The sequence below is a fragment of the Staurois parvus genome, unplaced genomic scaffold (genome assembly GCF_062004578.1).
Source record: "Staurois parvus isolate SC_StPar_1 unplaced genomic scaffold, SC_StPar_1.0 ptg000047l, whole genome shotgun sequence".
Lineage (NCBI taxonomy): Eukaryota > Metazoa > Chordata > Amphibia > Anura > Ranidae > Staurois > Staurois parvus.
The window spans coordinates 3,567,734-3,591,782 of NW_028317843.1; the positions used below are offsets into that span (position 1 = coordinate 3,567,734).

The 24,049-nt window shown below is 41.7% G+C and overlaps 1 protein-coding gene across 1 annotated transcript in view; it reads right to left on the reverse strand.

Annotated features, from left to right (window-relative positions):
- Positions 1 to 24,049, reverse strand: part of LOC149470393 (fibrocystin-L-like) — a 221,387-nt gene that overhangs the window by 165,071 nt on the left and 32,267 nt on the right. Inside the window, exons 14-19 of the mRNA XM_089664462.1 lie at positions 19,297 to 19,456; positions 15,452 to 15,584; positions 14,402 to 14,545; positions 13,368 to 13,525; positions 7,174 to 7,287; positions 4,100 to 4,252 (exon numbers count right to left, since the gene is read on the reverse strand). Coding sequence (XP_089520588.1) covers positions 4,100 to 4,252; positions 7,174 to 7,287; positions 13,368 to 13,525; positions 14,402 to 14,545; positions 15,452 to 15,584; positions 19,297 to 19,456 — 862 coding nt within the window. The remainder of the gene's footprint in view (positions 1 to 4,099; positions 4,253 to 7,173; positions 7,288 to 13,367; positions 13,526 to 14,401; positions 14,546 to 15,451; positions 15,585 to 19,296; positions 19,457 to 24,049) is intronic.

Here is a 24,049-nt window from a genome sequence, read left to right on the forward strand (position 1 = left end):
CTTTGAAGATATCTACTTTGTCTTGGCTCCTCTGTTGACATATTCTTTCCCACTTTTAACCTCATACAAAAGGTTGTAAGATTTCTCTAAGTCATACCTCCCAACTTTTTAAGATGGGAACGAGGGACATTTATTAGCAAAAGTGTGTGCATATAGGACACACCCCCTTAAAGGAGAATTATATACAAAAAAATTAGTTAAACGCACAAGTGTTTTTTTTTTTTAACCACTGATGTTCCTCTATACTGGCTTTTGAAATTTGCAAATGCAGTAATTAAGAATTTGGATGAAATGTTTAGCCCTGTGAAACACTTTTTGAATGATATATAGTGCATTTTATATACAACTACACTGCTCAAAAAATTAAAGGAACACTTTTTAGTCAGAGTATAGCATCAAGTCAATTAAACTCCTGGGATATTGATCTGGTCAGTTAAGTAGCAGAGGGGGTTGTTAATGAGTTTCAGCTGCTTTGGTGCTAATGAAATTAACAACAGGTGCACTAGATGGGCAACAATAAGATGACCCCCAAAACTGGAATGGTTTTACAGGTGGAGGCCACTGATGTTTTTTTCCCTACTCATCTTTTCTTACTATTTTTCACTAGTTTTGCATTTGGCTAGGGTCAGTGTCACTACTGGTAGCATGAGGCGATATCAGGACCCTACAGAGGTTGCACAGGCACTCCAAATCCTCCAGGATGGCACATCAATACATGCCATTGCCAGAAGGTTTGCTGTGTCTCCCAGCACAGTCTCAAGAGCATGGAGGAGATTCCAGGAGACAGGCAGTTACTCTAGGAGAGCTGGACAGGGCCTAAGAAGGTCCTTAACCCATTAGCAGGACCAGTATCTGCTCATTTGTGCAAGGAGGAACAGGATGAGCACTGCCAGAGCCCTACAAAATGACCTCCAGCAGGCCACTGGTGTGAATGTCTCTGACCAAACAATCAGAAACAGACTTCAATAGGGTGGTCTGAGGGTCCGGCGTTCTCTAGTGGGCTCACTGCCCGGCACCATAGAGCATGATTGACATTTGCCATTGGACACCAGAATTGGCAGGTTCATCACTGGTGCCCTGTGTTTTTCACAGATGAGAGCAGGTTTACTCTGAGCACATGTGACAGACATGAAAGGGTCTGGAGAAGCCATGGCGAATGCTATGCTGCCTGTAACATCATTCAGCATGACCGGTTTGGTGGTGGGTCAGTGATGATTTGGGGAAGCATATCCATGGAGGGACACACAGACCTCTACAGGCTAGACAATGGCACCCTGGCTGCCATTGGTTAGCGGGATGAAATCCTTGGACCCATTGTCATATCCTACGCTGGTGCAGTGGGTCCTGGGTTCCTCCTGGTGCATGACAATGTCCGGCCTCATGTGGCAAGAGTATGCAAGCAGTTCCTGGAGGATGAAGGAATTGATACCATTGAATGGCCCCCACGCTCGCCTGACCTAAATCCAATAGAACACCTCTGGAATATCATGTTTCGGTACATCCAATACCGCCAGGTTGCACCTCAGACTGTCCAGGAGCATCCTTACATTCCTAACGCATTACCCAGTCCATATCAGTATAGATATCCACCATGATATTTTTCCCCATTGAGATCTGATTTGTTTTCAAAGTGTTCCTTTAATTTTTTTGAGCAGTGTATATAGATCAGATCAAAATGAGAGACAAATGAGGAGGAAAGAAGGACAGAGGGACTTTCTTCCAAATCAGGCACAGTCCCAAAAAATCATGGACAGTTGGGAGCTATGCTGTAAGGCTGTCCTCTTCCTCTGAAATCTGTTCCCAGATCTATCAGGCTTAACCACGCTTTTAAATATTTAAAGTATATACATTTTTTTAAACTGTGTGTCACTTTTATGGAAATTCCCCTTCATTGTTTGTCCTAGTGACCATTGTCAAACGAGAATTTGAGTCAGTTGCATTAGCACAACGCACAGATTTATGCATCGGTACACCTGCAACATTCTGAATGGCACCCCAACGCACAGACTTAATGCAAGGCACATTAAAGCACCACAAAGATGTAAATGAGGGAGTTTACTTTCACTTCCGATCCCTTAGACACAACCAGAGGTGAAAAGAAATCTCTCCAAAGTGAGAGATATCTTTTCTTATGTTGGCCATGCATTCTTCTATAAATGATCAGTTTCCCTTTTTGCCAATCTCACCCGATAAGAACAATTAAGCTATAGTCGAGGATCACTTTGGGGGACAAATGGTGTGAGGTGTCATCACTGGGACAGAAAGGCACAGATAACAAAAGATTGACAGAATTTCCAACTCATCCTCACTGTACTGAAAAATCTCCCCATCACAGAGTCTCTCAGAGTCCACGTACCCTTCTTCGATGAGCCTTGATAAAGGGGTCCCTCAAAAAGTGTTGGCTTGTTTATATGAACACTTCTGATATATCAATTTACAAGAACTTTTTATCATCAGTCTGATGTTCGCTTTTTCTTATACATGTAGTGCCCTCCATATTAGCTAGAAAGAGCTGGCCGATTATTTTTTAGTTAGAAGGGCTGAGTAGCAGCCTGAGCAATAGTCAGCAAAGTCAAATTTGGGTCAGGGCTGATGCAGATCAGTTCCTTGATACCTCCCCCTGCTATAGAATCTTGGAGATGATTCAAGAGCAGTGGGCAGGGTGAGGAGGAGCAGGTCTGCACTTTCACGGGATCTTGGCCAATCCCCAAGCAGGAGGCTTAGCATGGGGTCAGGACAGCCCATAAGAGTGACTGAGCCTGCACAGCTGCAGAAGAGTTCAGGAGGATGATGTGATGAAGCTGAAATGCAGAAGCCTGGAAAGGGGCACAGTGATAAGGCACCTACCTACAGGCAGGGTGCTGGAAAGGAGGATCACTCAGCCTCGCCTCCAGAGAGCAAGGAGTCAAGAAAGGAGCCAGCCCAGTGGACGTCCTGAAGGTAGCCACCTACCTAAATCTGCTAGCAGGACTGAGACTGAGTGAGTAGTCCTACTCCCCCTGGGCTCGTTAAGGGAAAAAGGGCACCCTGGTGGGAAACCTGGTTAGCTCCTTACCCGGGACTGTTTTATTTAAAGTGGCAGGCACTGGATTCCCTTGCCCAGGGATTCCCTCAGGCAGCTGGATACGAAGAAGATTTTCCTGAGGTCTGGGGTGGTACACCAGGAGAGGTAGAACAGCTCTCCAATAAGAGTTTATGCTATGTTAAGACTTGTACATAGTTGCTAAGGAGTTTGTCCTTAGTTTGCAGTTCCATTGGGCAACCCATACACCCTTTACCCATCCAAGTTTAACACCCCTTAATAAAACGTAAAATAAAGCTCAAGGACTGTTTACTGACACTGAATACATGTCTGTGGGAAATGCATGTTGCCTGGATGTGCAGGACTATAGGGGAACCCAAATCTTCAGCAACTCCTACAGGGGTAGTGCTACATACATCAAGAAATTAAAGCCTAACCCATATTTTCTCAAAATGTTCAACATAGAGACATTACTTTTCTTTTATTTGCATTTTCAGCAAGTACAGAACACCTGCTGATCTATCTGATTATGCTTTCAGCTTTCCCAGCTATCATTTGTAAACTACACTTCCCCCCTATATTATGGAGATTAGGAAGCTGCAATATATTACAAATTTGTTTGAGGGTTTAAATATTCTTAAACTCATTATGGCCAAAGCCTTGGCAACTATTTATAAAACATTTGCTATGCAAATGTCTCAAGTATTTGCACAGCTGACATGAACACTACCCATATTTTGCCAAACATGTTTACTTCTTATGATCATAAACTCTATCTAGTGGCCATAATGCAGTATTTTTCTGAAATACTTCAATCAGGAAAATACCTCATCATAGTTACTAGATGGAGTCCACGACTGTTGAAAATAAATATATCTAACAAATACAATAAATGCTTTCTAAATAGACACCTTTGTGAAATATTTTTTTGTATATTTTGGAGTTTTTAACTACCATAAATTTTTTATTTGAAATACAACACCATATAATATGCTGAAATAAATAATAATGATCATGCAAAATTAAAGCTTTTTCTGGTATACATAGAAAACAACGCACATGAACATACAGTCATACCTCTCTATGTAAAGATAATGAAATGGGTCCATATTGCATTTGTGTTGATGATTTCACTTCTGTTGAATCATACAATACATAAGGATTCTTCAAGGAATATCGTCCACAGAATGCCTCAGTCTCAGATGTTACATAGCCCCTGTACCCCCAAAACTGCAAAGAAGCAATATGCTTAGAATAAATAACATTAGATTTAAAGTGGACATATAACCAAATGTTAATAGTCTGCACGAATGAACAAATTAAAGTGGAACTTCACTTTCTCAATCAACATTGACTATTTTTGATCCTTATGCTAGCATTAGTAAATAGGAAGGTATATCCTATTTACATTTATTTAGTTTTAAACTATTTTTTTTTACATTTCTTTAGTCATTTCCTAGTTTCCCTGCATAGGCAAATGATGTCATACGGGCCAGGAGTCTTCAGGAGGGGAAGGAGGTTTCTCAGCTCAGCCAATGCCTGAGCTGAAGGCAGATGGATTCCAGCAAGTAAAAGCTACATGAATCACCTACCCTTACTTGAGATGGCCACTGCCATAAATACTGGAAATACCGACTTTTCCTTGAGAAATTGCTGATCTACTTTCCCTCTAGTGCTTCCTCAGGTGACCAAAAATCTAGGCATTTGATCACATGATCTCTTTTGAAGTAGAATATAATCTAGTCTAAGCTCTAACCCTGTCTGACAGTGCTGATGGGGGAATTGAGCAATTTTCTTTCCTAAAAACCATGGCTGAAGGAAAGAAAATTGCATGTCCTGCCTTAGGGGCTACTGAGAGTGGTGGCAAGAGGATCTCTGCAATAGGGAAGGCTGCAGAAAGTAGGTACCAAGGAGGCCATTATCCATGCTTCTTCATACATGTGTGTGTAAGAAGGATTGGGGTTGTAGATGGTGGTGACAGTATGTAGTTTCTACAGAAGAGTGGGATGACTCTAGCAGATCAGGTAGTCTGAAGGCAGAACCTATTAGACTCTCTAAAGCATCAATGGAAACTAAAAAAAAATAATCGTTGTATACAGTTAAAATTGAGTTCATGGATCTGTGGGACAAGTGAAAGACCTAGTACTCAGTCTACCAAGTTCATGAAATGCTATTCCAGGCACTAAGTAACGGACAAGCATTTGTTGAGATTTAGGTGGAACATCTAATTCTACATGACCCAGGGAAGACACAATTTGGGCAGGAAGTGTATTTGGTGGAAACCCTCATGCTAAATGCAATAAAGAACCTGGAGTCCATGGACATGATAATGGTTAAAGCTGGTCATTCCACTGTTAAGGCCTGTGTTGACAAGCTTTAGGTTTGTGTTGATGGCATTAATTTGACATCACTTTGAGGTACTCCAGAGTATCATTCAGAATTCATTGGCAGGTGTATTTGACCTGTAGTTGTCCTTCTGACCTGCACTTGAGCAGCTTCAAGCAAGTTTTGAATTGTCATCAAAGCGAACCTAAGCCAGCCAGCATGGGTTAGTACATAACCATACTTTCAGAGAGCGTGTTTGCATCTTGACCAAAAAAACATACATTCTGGAGGTAGAAACCATTTGGACACGCAGGGGAAGACTAGGAACCTTTGGCCTGAGGGACAAACACAACCAAATGGTTCTTCTAGATTTTTGGGGGCCAAGGAATGTGTACTAAGCTAAGTGTGTGGTGGTGTCTTACGAATTGAGGGACATGGTGAGAGGTGGGTGTTCCCAGAAGACACCATTTTTTGTAAAACATCTTTTTGAATCTTCCAGCATCAGCATTCTTTGTGGCTCTTGGCATTCTGTCACGTGATATCTCAGAGACACAAAGGAAGTTGGCACTGGAAGTCTCCTCTGTTCCAGAAGCTGAAGCTTTGAATGTTTGCCCACTCACAAAGAAATGATCAGTCTAAAAATCGAATGGTAGGTGTATTGTAACACTGAGAGACAGAATAGCAACAACAATTCAAAAGAAATGCATGTCTAACAAATTATGCAGGGGATCAAATACTTGTTTCCTTCACTGTAGCACAATGCATATTTGCTGATGTGCACTGATATACTGTGTAGCAGGTTTACATGCACTTTTATCCTCTCTTCCTGGAGCCAACAAAGGGTCTACAACATGGCAGAGGAGTCAATGTTGTGCTGTCCTTTATTTCCTGTGCATTGTGCTAACACGCATTGCCATGCATTGCACTGAAAAAGTAAGGCTTGCTCTACTTTTTGTTTTGCTGTAAACTGCCTCATATCAGTGCAACGCACCAGTGTGAACTGCTTCCATTTACATATCTTATTATTTTATGGGTCCTTGCATCGGCATGTGTTGAAAAAAAATGTGTCATCTGGTGTGTAACATCACTAGGCAGGAAGCGCATATTGTATATGAAATGACCAAGTCTTGCTTCCTCTTCTGTGTTTACATTAACTTGATCACATTTTTTTCTGATAGATCAGGGATGTCAAACTCCATGTCACCGCGGTCCGTATCAGCATTATGGTTGCCCTTAAAGGGCCAGTTGTATCTGTAATACTAGATGTCCAAAGCACCCCTTCCCCCCATTACATCAGATATCAAGAATTCTACACCCTCCATAACATCACCGTACACCCCTTTTGGGGACAGAGCAGGGAAGCAGAAAGTGCAGGGTCTGGAGGAGGACCAGAGGAGGAGTGGAGTCAGTTACCAGAGTCTGCTGAAATTTTGAAGTTTTACAGCTACTGTTTTTGGCTTTTGATGTTTTTTTCTACAGCCAGTAAACTCCCCAGCATGTTATTATATGTGTCCATGCACACATAGACTGTAATCAATGTTTTTTGGCTGGAGAAAAACCCCAGAACTAGTGTGTTTCTAGAGGAGTTTTTAGCTGTAAAAACGCTCTAACACTGAAAAAAGTAGCAAAATGTGGTAAAATGCAGTAAATCGTGGCAAACCAGCGTTTTTGGTGAAAAAATTTTTGTTTAAAACGCAAGCGTGAAAAAAATGCGGCAAAAAGACGCTAAACAATAATACAAAGATGCTAAAAAACACACATTTTTAACGTGACTTTACACAGCTAGTGTTACCAGCGTTATTAAAAAGCCTTAGCATGTCATTTACCGAAGGGAAATCTGTTTCATAGTTCCTGAAGTACTTGACAGAGAAGCCTTCCTCTTGATTGGCAATTTCATCCGCACAGCGGCCACTAACCATGTCTAATACAGCTGATCGAACCTAAAGAAATATGAAAACTTAATAATAATAATACAATAATAATAATAATAGTAAATACTAAGAATATTAATTGTGGCATTTATTGTGTAAAAATTTAATTCAGTTCTACAATTTTTCAAGTGAATGAAGGGTGAAAATATGAAATTAGAATTTAGGAACCAACCAGCATAATACAGGAGCCAGGAATATATAAAGGACTAGGCACAGGAACACTGACAGTGTATGCAAATACTTGCAATGTACATACACTGAAAGTGTATGAAACCCTGTCACTAATGTCTCAGATAGAGTAGGTTTTAACATGTTGATTTCAAATTTAAGTTTCAATTTGAAATCTAGAGCTGCCATTAAATTAAAAACTGTCAATCTTGCCATGACGATCCTTGTTCATGTACTTATTATAGGGTGACAATACTTTTCGCCTGTCTCTATAATGTTGTCACCCTGCCATGCAGGCTTTGGATAGAGAATTCAAGTTTCAACAGACATAGGACAGGCATGGTTCACTGTTGTCACCATCAGAAAACTGGTCCTGAGAAATGCATTCAGCCATCACTGGAGTGCATGTAGACAGGAAATGACTGCAAAGAAGTTGCAGGAGATCAGCAGCACTGAGATGCAACAAACTAATAAAATAGGTTTCACCTTTTTTTCATTAAGAGAACCATGACAATGGGTGTACCCCTGAGGACGTGTTATTACACGAAACGCGTTGGGTGGAGCCCTTTGCTGACCCCTAGCCGCCGCTACTGATGAGCGGTGGCCATTTTGGTACTTTATTCATTTATTTATTTATTTTATTACTCCACGTGGATACATTTTTATGTTACTTGCTATTATTACCTTAAATAAAATACTACACTATAAGCACCTTTCTGGCTCCTGTGGCTGAGCTAATTCCCCCCAGGACCACCAGGCACCCACCCTGACGGATGACCTCGTAGCTGTCAGCATACTGCTGCACCCCCAGATGTGCGATGTATTATAATCAATGCACATTATAATTTATGGTCTGGTGAGTGTACATCCGTACCAAGGGTGGATTTCCTTTTACAAGCTTTTGCACAGTTACTCTTCACGGATAACTTCACGTGCCAATCATAGGCATTTCTGCAGCTGATATCTTTGCACAAGAGACGTTTTAAATTCACAAATGCTCTGATGAACTTATTTTATTGTATTTTATGTCATCTTGAACTAGTTATATAAATATTGCACTTTCAGCACTTTACTCACATATGCATTTAAGTCACATGCGTTTATGGAATTTATGACATGCATTTTTTTAGCGCTGCACTAATATTTTAGAAACCATGACAATTGTTTATGATATACAGAACTTTGGCTAATTATCCTCTTCTGCTCAGAAAGATTTTGCCCCATTCATGTTCAGGCCTTTTTTTTGCTGTACTACACTGCTTTAACTGGTAATGGCATGATCATGCAATACTGTATCCAAACAATTTTTTTCTCACACAAACAGAGCTTTCTTTTTGGTGGTATGTAATCACCACTGGGTTTTTAATTTTTTGCGATACAAACAAAAAAAGACCAAACATTTTGAAAAATAAACCCCAATATTTTTTACTTTCTGCTATAAAACATATACAATAAATTTTTTTTTAATAAAATCAAGTTTATTTATAAAATTTGCCCAAAATATATTCTGCTACATGTCTTTGATAAAAAAAAAATCCCATTAAGTGTATATTGGTTTGCATGAAAGTTATAGCTCCTAAGAACTATGGGATTTATACTGGAATTTTTTTTAAATACTACTTATGGTAGTGATCAGCGATTCATAATAGGGCTATGGGAGTGTGGCGGGCAATCTGACACTAACTGACAATGATATTGATAGTGACATTAATACAGTGATCAGTGATAATACTATACACTGTCACTGTACTAAGTGTGCTGCTTTTATTAAGAGATCTATCAGTTTCTCATCCCTGCAGGGAAAAGAAACTGACAGAGCTCTGTGTTGTGATCAGCAGGTCCCGGCTGTGAATCATTGGCTGGGTCTTGCTGACAGACACCTGCTGAGAGTGCTGGTGGGAAGGGGGGGGGGTGTACACGCCCAAAACCTGGAAGTAGGCAGCGAGGTACCTGTACGTCAATTTGCCTACAGCGGCAGCCTGTCCACAGTACAATGCAGGCGGGCGGTTGTAAAGTGGTTAAATGTCATTCAGTTAGGGGTTAACATCTACTTAAAGTATTTAAATTACTGTATTTAGCTATTTTTAAGTATTTAGGGGTGCAATTATAAAAAAATATGCATAGTCCTGTGAAACTTCTTGCACGTTCTTTCTGTGAGAATGGAAACACAATTAAATGTTATCAGGCTATTTCCTCTCCAGGTTGAATGGTATTCATAGTAAATAAATCTTTGTTTCCAATGATCATCAGCTTCATCTAGTGGCTATAATCGTTCATTATATTCTATGTGAATGAAGAACATTTGACCTGCAGAAAAAAGTAGCCTAGAAACAATTGATCTTGCCCCCATTTACACGAAACAAATATGCGTGAAGTTTTACAGGAAGAAAAGCCTTGCAGCTTTTTTTTTTCATGAATACATCCCTAAATATTTAAAAGCAGCTAAATACAGTAATTGTGCCCCCATTCTCACAGAACGAATCTGCATAATATTTAATGGGACAAATACCCCTGCCTGTTTGTTTTATAAATACACCCAATAGTGTATAGAGACATTATGGGGAGACTCCTATAATGTACTTTTTTCTACTAAAATCATTTTACAGTGCCAAGGATATAACGTATACGGTAACTCCGTTTATTAATGAGAAATCCTAGGCAACAAGTGACACCAATCAGTGAGCTACTAATGCCACCAAGACAACAATGCAGCTGTGCTAAAGTCAGAAAGTTCACTCAGTCTTTGAATCTGTGATGTTAAGGCTCCATGCACACAGGGCGTTTTTCCACGTTTGCATTTTTAGTGATTTTTTACTGTTTTTTTTTTACCAAAAAAAATGTTTTTTTCGGTCAAAAAAAGTCCAAAAATGCAGGTTTTCGACGTTTTACCACGTTTTGCAGCGTTAGAGATTTTTTACTCTAGAAACCCACTAGTCCTGAGTTTTTGCCAGCCAAAAAACATCCCAGCCAAAAAACTCTGAATACAGCCTATGTGTGCATGGCACATAGGATAACATGTTGGGGGGTTTACTGGCTGTAGAAAAAAAACATCAAAAGCAAAAAACAGCCGCTGTAAAAACGTCAAGTGTGCATGAGGACTTAGGCTACCTTTTCTGGCCCCTCCTTCTGAAAATGCTAGCTACCTGGTTATCATTTTGATCCAGTGGCTTCTGAGCCATGCTCACACATAACAACAAATAAAGTTATACAATGCTAATCACATATACATATACATATACAGAAAGTACTGAAGCCCATAAATCAGTGTGACTGCCAGGTAGTCAGCCTTTTTTTTTTTTTTACCTGCTGAGGTCAGTAATGAAAAGCTGCCTTTCACAATATATGGGAATGCAGTTGTATTTGTGTATACAGCTTACATTCATTTCTAGTTAATTGTTTTTTATTATGCTGCCACTTTGTAACCATTGTTGGTATTACTTAGAATTTTTTGTATTTTCCTCCCCATTATTCTGATTTAATTTCCTTTTTCTTTTGTGTGAGCATCTTCATCCCCCCCACTTTATTATTATTATTATTATACAGTATTTATAAAGCGCCAATAGTTCGCTCAGCGCTGTACATTACAGAGGGGAACAGAACATGTGACAGATCAATACCAATACAATGCAAAACATGAGAGGATCGAGGGCCCTGCTCTTTCGAGCTTACAATCTAGGAGGGAGGGGATGGTGGCACAGGAGGAGATAGCTGTGGGGGATGGAGTGGTAGGAAGAGTGGAGGAAGTCGGCAAGTTAGCAGGGGGTGGGGTAGGCTTCCCTGAAGAGATGGGTTTTCAGGGTGTGCCTAAAGGAGAGGAGAGTAGGTGATAATCTGATGGGTTGGGGCAGGGAGTTCCAGAGGATGGGTGACACCCTGGAGAAGTCCTGGAGGCGGGCATGGGAGGAGGAGACCAGGGAACTAGAGAGAAGGAGGTCTTGTGAGGAGCGGAGTGTGCGTGCTGGGCGGTACTTGGATATTAGGTCAGTGATGTAGTACGGGGCAGTATGGTGGACAGCTTTGTACGTCAGCTTTAGGATTTTGAATTTGATCCGTTGCGCAATCGGAAGCCAGTGGAGGGATTGGCAGAGGGGGGTGGCGGAAACGGAGCGGTTGGATAGGTGAATGAGTCTGGCAGCCGTATTCAGGATGGACTGAAGCGGGGATAGCCAGGGGCGAGGCAGGCCAGTGAGGAGGGAGTTGCAGTAGTCGAGTCGTGATATGATGAGGGAGTGGATGAGCTGTTTAGTGGTTTCTGGAGTTAGGAACGTGCGGATTTTGGCGATGTTGCGGAGGTGGAGTCTGCACGAGTTTGTTAAAGAGTGGACTTGGGGCTGGAAGGATAGGTTGGAGTCCAAAATGACACCAAGTACTCTGGCCTGCGGGGCGGGTTTGATGGTGGCGTTGTTGGACATGATGGAGAAGTCAATGGGGGGTGGTGTCCGGGCTGGAGGGAAGACAAGAAACTCGGTTTTGGAGAGGTTCAGTTTAAGGAAGTGGAGCGACATCCAGTCTGATATGTCGGTCAACAGGTGTGTGATTCGGGCGGAGACCGAGGGGGTGAGGTGGGGGGTTGAGAGATAGATTTGTGTGTCGTCGGCATAGAGGTGGTAGTTGAAGCCGTGAGAGTGTATGAGTTGGCCAAGGGAGGAGGTGTAGATGGAGAAGAGAAGGGGCCCGAGGACAGAGCCTTGAGGGACCCCAACAGAGAGGGGGAGTGAGAGGGAGGTGGTGGCATTATAGGTAATGCTGAAAGAGCATTGTGACAGGTAGGATGAGAGCCAGGAGAGAGCAGAATCTCTGAGGCCGAGGGAGTGTAGTTTTTTGAGGAGGAGGGGGTGGTCGACTGTGTCAAAGGCCGCAGAGAGGTCAAGGAGTAGGAGCACTGAATAGTGGCCATTAGCTTTGGCGGTTAGCAGGTCGTTGGAGAGTTTGAGTAAGGCAGTTTCGGTGGAGTGTAGGGGATCGAGGAGGTGGTTGTCGTTGAGGAGAGAGCATAGGCGGGCGTAGACTAGGCGCTCGAGGAGTTTAGATGTAAATGGGAGCAGGGAGATGGGTCTGAGGTTGTTCGGGTCATTGGGGTCCAGGGAGGGCTTTTTAAGTATGGGGGTGATGTGTGCATGTTTCAGAGGGGAAGGGAAAGTGCCGGAGGAGAGGGAGAGATTGAAGATGTGGGTGAGGGAGCATAGGATGGAGGGGAAGGGAGGTTGTAGGAGTTGTGAGGGGATAGGGTCGAAGGGGCAGGTGGTGAGGCGGGCATCAGAGAGGAACTTTAATACACACATTGGGGCCAGCCAGGAAAGCCAATATGCATATTAACCATCTTAAACACCTCAATATCACAAATAATGAAATCAATGGAAAACGTGGTAAAAGCGCATTAAAACTCTGCTCACTTTTAGGCGATCTCTGAAAAGCTATCTCTTCAGGGAAGCCTATCCTGCCCTCAGCCAATAATGGAATCTTCTATTCCTTCTACCAGTCCATCCCACACAGTTATTACCTTTTGTACCACCAGCCCCTCCCTCTTAGATTGTAATCTCCCAGGATCAGGCCCTCCTAACCCTCTTGTATTGAACTGTATTGTTGCTGTATTGTCTCCCGTTATATTGTAAAGCGCTGAGAAAACTGTTGGCGCTATATAAATCTTGTATAATAATAATTTAAAAACCCATCAAAAATCCACCAGTTGCGTTTTTGGTGCAGTTTTTGAGTCACGTGTCCTTTGAAAAATGCAATAGAAACACAGCAAAAATGCATATGCATTTTTGCAGCAAATCAGTGCCTAAAGGTTTCAGGAATATTGCAAAAAAGAAAAAAGCTGTTTTGTTTGTTTTTTTTGGTGGGCAAGCAATAAAGACAGTTTACTTAAAATGGCTAGCTGGTAATCCTGAGCTACCCATAATAAAATAAATTCAACCTACCTCTGCAGCTGATGCATTTACAGAAAGAGCTTTGGAGTAAACATTGTCCCACACCAGCGTGAAGGTTTTCATGTCTGGGATACCTTTTGTTTGCTCTGCAATATCCACAGTCAAATTGCTTCCATACAAAATCTCATATGAGAGTAACGGGAATTCTCCTGTGGATTGTAACAGCACAAAAAAAATATTTAACAAAGTAGACTGAAGATTAGATTCCAGGTATGCATTTATAGGATAGTTACAATACTCTAACTTGGACCAATGTAAGTATGCATATGCTGTCTGTCAAGAAAATCTTCTGGGCCAGAGATGAAGCTTAGTAGAAACTGCAGCTGTTGGAAGTGGGAAGAAGGAGTCAAGAAGGTATCTATGGCATCTCTGAAAGGGTCAAGGGCTTAAACTGTCCAGAGGGAGAAAATTCCTTTGCATCTTAAAAGGAGTTTAAATCTGCACATAGACGGTTTGAAATTTCAGTAGGGACCAGGGGCGGACTGACCATTTGGAAACTTGGGCACTGCCTGAGGGCCTGGGGTCAGTAGGGGGCCCCATGAGATGCCCCTGGTACCTTTTTCATAGGCTTTTTTGAGTTTGGACAAGGACACAGGGGCCCCATGATCCCCTATTGCCCGGGGGCCCCATGAGTTGTCAGTCCGCCCCTGGTAGGGACCGGATGAATTTTGATCCATCTATGGCCAGTCCTGCTTACAGCTCAATAGAAGTCAATTTAGCAACTGACTTTTGTCAAATTGGACTACTGGAAAACATTTTTTGACCACTTGTGAAATGAGTTAGGGGACTCTGTAGCAAACCTGGTGGCCCTGTAGGTGATGATATTTCTGGAGGAAGCCTGTGGGACATTATTGAAGGTTGGGGGCACTATGGAGGACCATTCTACCATAATAGGGACAGTTGAGATGTAAGCAGGTTAGTTAACAGAATTCTATCAGGTCTCCAGATGAAAAATGCAAAGTTATTTATTCCAGGTATAATTATGTAAAGGATTTATCCTCATGATGTGCCCAATAATATCACACCTCTTGTTGAATTGAAGGTCACTGTATACACTTTCCAGATGTCATTTGTTTCCATAACCACACTGACTGTATCTGGCTGTATAGACTGCAGAGTATTTAATGCTGATTGAATGTCATCAGCACTTGCATCAGCTGACAACAGATCTAGAAAAAGTAAAAAAAGATATAATATTATAAAAATGTAGTAAAAGCATAAAACAACAATATTGTGTTTCTTGTACTTCAGATTTAGTTCAGTGACATCATTGGCACTAGTGTGCTTCTACCAATGGTCAAACATTCATAAACATTCAGCAACTAATCTAATTTTCTCGAGGGAATTTAGAAGTCTGGGTAGAGTTGAATATTGCCTGAATACAAGAAGAATGTGAATCCTTACTTGGATCTTTGTGTTTTAATATTTAGGAAGGGTCAGTGGGATTGCATACAAAACAGGTTAAATATGCTTTATTGCAGCAACAGTCCTTATCAGTGGAAAAGAACTTAAATAGCAGTAAAGAGTGTGTTTATATTTTTTAATGTGGAATTATTGGTATCTTGGGCTCTTCTGTCTGACCTACAGGCCCGGAAATGTCATTGGGATGTCGGTGGGTCGAACAGAGCGGAACCAGAGAACGTCTGTTTAATATGTGCTCCATTAGCTTCAATGGAAGGCCGAGAAGACATCAGGGGTTTAATTAACTCTCAGTAAAGAGAAACCGTCACAGCAAAATTCTATTACATAGGAAGCTTTTGGACCCCCATGTGATAGCAATAAAGTGAATTGTAAAATAAATAAATAAAATGTAAAAAAAGCCACAAAATACGTTAAAAAAAGTATTTAAAGCCACCACCCCTTACATATGTGTACAAGAGAACATAAACGAATGCGGCAGCTGCACCTATGTATGAAAACCACAGTTGCGCTACACGTTACATGTTGCTGTGAATGTCGGTGAGAGCAATAATTTAAAAGCCAATTCTTAACTCTAAAGTAATAACCTATAAAGGCTTTTAAAGCGACGTCCATAGACAATTGTACGTACAAAATTCAAATTGTGACATTTTTACCTGTTTCGTCTGCTCCAAAGATGAGTTTGTAATACATGTCTGAACATGGACCAGTACAATTTTTGGTCACCGTAATTGTCTGAACTTCTTCTACTGCTTGTTGGGTTGTGTTCCAATTTAGTAATGTAATAACCTGAGGGTGAGGGAATAAAAATACCAAAAACAACAAAAAAGTCAGTACAATGCTTACATCAAAGACATGCCTAAAATGTAGGTAGATTCCCACCGCTATCCTAAAAAGACTTAAAAAGGGGTCACCTAATTAGTTGGGTATCTGCAGTAAAGTACATGTAAACCCTAACAATTAACTTCTCTTCTTTGCTCCCTTATGGTCTGTTAAATACAACATTGAAAGCATTTTGTCATATCTATTTGATAAGTGCAAAAAAAAGAAACAAAAGCCTGTTGATCATTCCATATATTAAGAGATGTCCTGTGTGCTGTGTTCTTTGCCTGTGTTATTGCAGGGAGTCTGTTTAGCCCTACTAATTCTTATCTTGGACTACAGAATGTTTAGCCTTAATGTTGTACAGATCACAAAGTGGGAGTAGTTGAGTAATCTATCAAAAGACACTGGGCAAGGCTAACATCAGCCAGTCCAAAAAATTCACAACAGGACTTAGGAGCTGAGCTGCATTTTTGGCAGGTCAACATGTAAGAAGGCGCAGTTAGCTAGTCTTACACTAGATGGCTCTGTCCCAAAAAAAGTGTGAGGTAAGAATAATAAATAATGTAATTGGGTGTTAGGTCCTTTTAGAGCAGGGGTCTCCAAACTGCGGCCTGTGGGCCAGATGTGGCCCTTTTCTTGCTTTTATCCGGCCCTTGGGGCATTTTTCCTTCTACTGATATGAAGCACTATTCCTTTTATTGACACCAACAATGGGGTGCTATTCTTCCCACTGACACCAACGTTAAGGCGCTATTCCTCCCACTAACAACAACAATGGGGCCTTATTCCTCCCACTGACACCAATGAAGGGAGACTATTCCTCACACTGACATGACCGATTGGGCGCTATTCCTCCCACTGACCCCAATGATGGGGCACTATTCCTCCCACTGACAGAAGCGATGGGGCACTATTCCTCCCACTGACACCAGCGATGGGGCACTATTCCTCCCACTGACACCAGCAATGGGGCATTGTTCCTCCCACTGACACCAGCGATGGGGCACTGTTCTTTCCAATGACACCAGCGATGGGGCACTGTTCCTCCCATTGACACCAGTGACGGGGCACTGTTCCTCCCACTGTCCACAAAGCCTAGGGTATTGCTTACTTCCACTGATGCCAGGGAATTTTCTACTCCCACCGGCCACAATCCAGTCCCCGTAAAGTTTGAAGGGCAGTAAACTGGCCCTTTGTTTCAAAAGTTTGGAGACCCGTTTTAGGCAAAGCCTTTCTGTAGTGATGTAAGGGGTGGAGTCAGGGTCCATATATATACCAGGTTGGGGGGAGCCCAGTGCAATTGGGAATGAAAGCCAGATACCCCACCAGCCTGCAGATGTAGTCAGCTGTGGATAAGCCCTGGATAGGGCCAGGGGGTCAGGGTCAGGTGATGTTGCACACAGTGGAGAGGAGAGGGGGATAGGTCCAAACATATTTGCTATCCTAGGGTGAAAACACGGATCCTTCATAGATACATGAGAGTGAACATTGTCAGCCTAGTACAGGAAGCATGTTACCGTATTTTTCACCGTATAAGACGCATCTGACCATAAGACGCACCTAGGTTTTAGAGGCAGAAAACAGGAAAAAAAAAATTCTGAACTAATGGACTGCAGACACAGTACAGGAGATGACCAGAGACTGCGGACAGCACAGGGATGACCAGAGACTGCGGACAGCACAGGGATGACCAGAGACTGCGGACAGCACAGGGATGACCAGAGACTGCGGACAGCACAGGGATGACCAGAGACTGCGGACAGCACAGGGATGACCAGAGACTGCGGACAGCACAGGGATGACCAGAGACTGCGGACAGCACAGGGATGACCAGAGACTGCGGACAGCACAGGGATGACCAGAGACTGCGGACAGCACAGAGATGACCAGAGACTGCGGACAGCACAGGGATGACCAGAGACTGCGGACAGTACAGATGACTGCTGACCTTTGGGGAGGGGGGGGGGGCGGGTACATGAATTTGACAGGTACCCGCTCTTACTTCCGCAGAGTTTTTGTTTGATCTTACCTGTTCCTCGATCCAGCCGCGCGCTGTCTTCCCGGCTTCTGTAATGGCGCTCGACATGACAGACGGGTGCCCAGTGCGCATGAGCGAGAAGCACTTGCGCTTTGTGATTGGTCCGGCGGCTTCTGGGATCTGTCATGTGTCCCAGGTACCGCCTTACCATTCACAAAGCGCACCGCTTCTCGTGCATGCACACTGGGCACCCGGCTGTCATGCCCAGTGCCCACACTACAGAAGCCGGGAACACAGCACGCCGCTGGATAGAGGAACAGGTAAGGTCCCGCTGCAGAGCTGAGCGGCCGGCCCGGTATTCTGACACGGCCGTGGTGGAAATACCGGACCGGCCGCTCCATATTCGCCTTATAAGACGCACTGACATTTCCCCCCCCCCCCAGTTTTGGGGAAGAAAAAGTGCGTCTTATACGGCGAAAAATACGGTAACTGGCAAAAAAGGAAATTAATGTAGCTGCTACATCTAAGGACTGGTACAAACAAACAAATGTTTGTTCTTGGTTTTATATATACTTTAGGGCAGCCTTTCTCAACCAGGATTGCATGGAACATGAGGGTTCCTCCAGAGGTTGCTCGGGGTTTCTTGAGCAATGAGTAATTTCTGGCTTTTAGATAAGTAACCACAGACACCAATTAACTTTTTAGCTATCTGTAAAGGAGAATTCTTCCCAATAACTGCAAATGTAAGGAACATTCTTCCCAGTGACCATCATACTACTGTACTTTGAGATGTAGATATAGTAACTAATAGCAAAAAAGTAAATAATTTCAAGGGTTCCGCCATGTTTAAAAGGTTGTGAAAAGCTGCTTCACAAAAACCTGTCATGACTGCAACACATGAGCTTTCAATGGCAATTTCTCCTTCTGGAATGCTAGTTGTCTCGCTCTTAAAAGGTGGTATCAAAATATTTCAAGACTAGTTTTTTAACATGCCAACAGATGGCAGCACAAGGCTGCATGCACAGTTACAGGGAGCATCGACCTTCATAAGTCAGTGTGCCAAAATGCTTTGTCTTGTGTACATCGGGGGCTGTGCAACTGGTGCTATTCTTACCACAGTCATAGCGACCTTCCTAAGTCAGTGTGCGAAAAGACATCTTATGTACATTAAGAGCTGTGCAACTGGTGCTATTTTTACCAAGTGTTACCATGTCTGTTATTTCATCATGGACAGCAAGTTAGAACAAAGAGCAAATGTGAAATTCTGCATGAAACAGCTTCATCTTTGGGAAGACGACGAGAGATCAAGAAGACCTTCAATGAGTTTAACCCTCGAAAATGCCCTCCAGATCCAGCTCAAAGGTCGCCGTTTTGACAACATTGCTGAGATCCAGTGATTTTCCCAGTTTCATGCAGAATTTCACATTTGCTCTTTGTTCTAACTTGCTGTCCATGATGAAACAACAGACGTGGTAACACACGTGGTCAGAATAGCACCAGTTGTACAGCTCCCAATGTACAAAGGGTGATGTCTTTTCACACACTGACTTATGAAGTTCGGTTCTACCTGTAACTGTGCATGCACCATTGTGCTGCCATCTGTTGGCATGTTACAAAACTAGTCTCGAAACTTTTTGATACCACCTCGTATGTAAACAACATTTAGAAAACACTGAAATGACATTTCAGAATAAGTACCTGCTGCTCCAGAACTGTATCAGCTTGAGACTGTATGTTCTGGACTTCATTCACTGCATCAGAAGTTTGCTGGTTGGTGTACGAGCTTTTGCGTTGATACAGACCCACATCAATGTTTGCAGACCCACCACCATTCTGGACGTAGGCTTCAATGTAACAACTAAAAAAACATGTAAAACACAGAGTAAGACAGTGGGAGTCTATAAAGGTATAACATCTGAGTCTTTGCTACTCCATTTGTTCTGTCTGCAGGGGGAAGGATATTCATCTGTTCATTTGAATATTCTTTGTGCATTCAATTACTGGACAAGAGTTGTTTGAAAGTAATTCAAACCTTTGTTTGATTTTGACATTCGATTTTAGATGAATGTAATTTCCCCAAACAAAAACCACATACACTGTGAGAACTGTTTGAGAACAAATTTCCAACCTGCCCGTTTGAATTTTCTTGTCACTGTGGTTGAAAAAAAAATGTGGAACTGACCCCACAAATGAATATGCACAGCTAACGGCGCACAATATGAAATGAAAAAAATCTAACAGATTTCTTCATCAACATCCTCCTGCTATAGAGCATTGATGGACGAGCCTCTTTACTGGGCTATTGGACACTGGACAAAATCCCTCTACTGGGCTATCTGCCATGATCAGAAGGTAGACTGCTTGCATTCATCCCTGGGCACATACTGCCCTAAGTACATGGTCATACCAGGAGCGACTTGCCATGTTATTTGTGAGATTCAAATTGCATGGCAACTCGCACCTTATTGTCCGCAATTAAAGTGGTCATATCAGCGCAATTCCGACTTGGTCGAAGTTGCACCGATTTTGAAAGTAGTGCACGCATTGCTTCAGGTGCGACTTGCATAGACATCTGTGTCTTGCAAGCCGCTGATGTCTTGCAAGTCACACCTGTAGTTGGAATGACATCTGACTTTGAAATCGTGCGACTTCACTGGAAGTTGTACGATTTTAAAGTCACATCGGTGTGACCAGGGACTAAATGTTTGTACCACTCCATGAGCCACCCAGCACTGTCCCTGTACAGCAGCTTTTATCCTCTCACTGAGTTTTACAGGGTCCCAGCAGCTGGATTGGTCAGTATGCCTGTACCTTACGCTTGCACCAAAATGACACAGTCTTATGCACCAGGGCTAAACGCCCAATGTGTATGAGGCCGTAAAATGTATTTCCACTTTTGCAGCCGAATTGGGATAATACCTACTTTATATTTGTTACATGGAACCCATAAACAACGGACACATATTTAAAAATTGCTGGTCACCTCTTTTACTGACCGGTCATACCAGTGTGATTTCAGGTGCGATTTGCTAATTAAAATCACACCTGAAATCGCATCTAATGAATGTCATTGTCTTAACATAAATTTGCTGCAGTGTTATTTGTAAAGTAATTCTTGCATTACTTTTTCTGCAGTTTCGTTGCGATTTCACATACAGAAATTGTTGGAAATCTTTACAAGTAGCAATAAAGTCTTCAGAAATTGCACCTGAAATCATGCACACAAATCGCACGATTTTAAAATCACAGCGGTGTGACCGGTGACTAAATGTCTTTCACTTGCTTTAAAATTATTACAAGCGTTCCCTGTTTTGTATATTTTATGCTTAATTACATTGATCCATCTTGATAACACCTGACTGATGCGCCTAGAAGCTAGAAATCAATAAAGTAGATACTGTTAATCCAGCGATCTCCACTTGCTTCCAGGCCAGCCTGCTGCATTCTGAATGCAAGTGTTAATTTTCTTGACAACAATATTTTCGTTGACTATATTAACCTCCCTGGCGGTCTAACTAATCAATATTTTTGAATGACAAAGCGTACATTGTTTTGCATGGAAATTTGTTGTTTTATATTGTAGGCCTGTAATTCTTAGGAATAACTCACTTAAATCTGTCCAAACAAGAGTCTAGTAAACATCCTGGATATGATAAAGTTTGAAACACGAAATCAAATTATAATTATAATAAATAATCATAAAAATAATAATAATAATATAATAATAATAAATTTAATTCAATAATGTAATCAAACCAAAAACACTGAAATTTGAAATATAGCGCCAAGTTCGCACACTGCTGAGCTCAGTCGCAGAATCATTTTCAGTGTCTGATGACGAATTTCCCCACAAATCACTATCGCTCAATTCTGCAAGTGATTCTAATTCACTATCGTTGTTCTCTAGCCGGTCTAAAACTGCTTTTGATCTAAAGGGACGCTTTTTGGATGCCATGGACGTTCTCAAGTTTCCAGGCAGTAAGAACGGTAAAAGTGCAGGCAGGGCACAGGACAAAGCACTAGGAACAATATCTAGGTGAAATGGTTTGATACAGTAACGTAATCCTAACAGATTACAATGTATTGTGTGTATGTCATATTTCTACTTTTTTTTAATCTCTCGCCAGTTCCGCCCCCCCTGCGTCTCAATCGCAGGGAACGGAACCAGGAAGATGGATGCCGGCATCGGCTGGAGGACACAGCGGGAGGACATTGCGGGACTGCAGGACAAGGTAAGGATCGAGGGATCGCAGGAGAAGAACTATAGTGTAATCCCAAGTGTGGCTCGGGGTTACCGCTTTTGATACTGTAAATTAACCACATTCGGGATTACTGCTAGGGAGGTTAACACTATTTTAGTTGACTAAAATATGCCTAAAACTAAAACAATTCAGATGACTAAAATACGACTAAAACTAAAATGACATTTTAGTCAAAAGACCATGACTGAAACGAAATTGAAATTTGACATCAAAATTAACACTGCACTACCACATAAGAAGCAGTAGGGGGCGCTAAACCTGTGTCTGTAGTGCATGTTCAAACCTTAATACCATAAATAATAGCATGTTATTAGATTTTTACTCCAGGAGTATATAGTGAGTTTGGTAATTCTAGAGAAATGCTTAAATAATGCATTACAATTTGCCTAAACCCATTAGATTTTAGGCGACTAAAATGTACTGGAGATTTTATTCAACTAAAATACGGCTAAAAGGAAAACAATTCAGATGACTAAAATACGACTAAAACCAAAATAGCATTTTAGTCAAAAGTTTAAAACTAAATCGAAATTTGATTTCAAAATTAACAATGCTGAACACAGGAGGTCAGCTACTTGGCACGGGTGCCATTCAGAGAACTGGAATATTACTTTTTCCATCAACTCGTCTCCTACAGTATTACCATTGTATCAGTTACCTTTCCATTTAGATTGTAAGCTTTCATGAACATGGCCCTCCTAACCCTCTTGTATTGCATTGCATTGTAACTGTACTGTCTCCCTTTATTTTACTCACTAGGCAAACTGATGGTGCTATATATATCCCTAATAATAATAATAATAATAATAATGTGCACTGATGTCATTGCCTCATTGAGTCATGCTGCTGCGGTGACAGATTTCAAGTATTTGTCTTTGAAAATACATTTAATCTACATTTTTGGAATACATTTACAAATATGTGTAAAAATATATGTTAAAATGAAATTTTTATATGTTAAAAAAATCTGAAGAATATATTTAAAAAAAATATATTTTCAATATGTGCCTTTCGAAAATATATTTAAATTTACATTTTTTAGAATACATGTTAAAATATAGTATCGTAGGCCAATATATTGTAAATATATGTCACATATATAATTTTTTTTCTAAATATATTGGAAATATATTTCTATTCCATGTGGGTCTTCCTCTCCCAGTACAAATCCAGCTGTACAAAGGATGTCAGGAGATCACATCACGTCTAACTCTTCCATCAGCTCATCCCCCACAGTTGTTACCTTTTGTACCACTTACCCCACCCTATTGGATTGTATGCTCTTATGAGCAGGGCCCTCCATTCCTCTTTTATGTTATTGCATTGTAAAAGTACTGTCTCCCTTAAGGCTCTATGCAAAATGGGCTTAGAAAAAACGGCAGTTCCCTTGGCAGAATAAAAAGCTGATATCGAACATATTTGCACAGAGTTTAGACGAGTTTAGGAGAGTTTAGCATTTTTTCTTCCAAAAGCTCCAATCAAAATCGCAATATAAAAAAGTTTTTTTCCCTCCTCTAAAAATTGAGCTTAAAATATGCTTCTAATCACCCTAATGTGCATGGAGACATAGGATGACAATTTCCGCTTCTACAGGCAAAACACAAAAGCAGCGATTTTTGAGCCAGTGTGCATGGAGCCTTAGATTGTAAAGCTCTGCTCAAACTGTAGGCGCTATATAAATCCTGTATAATACTAATAATAATAACTCAAGTATCTATATATTATAAATTGCTTTAAAAAAATAAATTTACTATTATTTTATTTACTACAAAATCCTGTCCCGGAGTCCAGTGAGGTACTCACCCACGCAGTCCCTTCTCTCCTTTTCGCCTCCACGGCGCCGGCATCTTTATTGTGGGCACCAGGCTGTGACAGCTTGCAGTTTCACAGCCTGGTGCCCACTGTGCATGCGCGAGTCGTGTTACGCCTCCTGATTTTCTGGCAGTCTCCTGCGACCTGTGAAAATTCCTGTGAAGGAGACTGTGGGAGCAAAGAGGGGGCCGAACTTCCGACTCACTTTGACGCGGCAAACTGAGCCGGAAGTGGGAGCAGGTACCTGTCAAAAGCAGGTACCCACTCCCCTCCAAAAGGTGCCAAACATGGCAGTGGAGTGGGGGGAGGAGGCAAATAAGTGGAGCTTCCACTTTTGAGTGGAACTCTAATAATGTGCCAATTGTTTGCATGCCCAG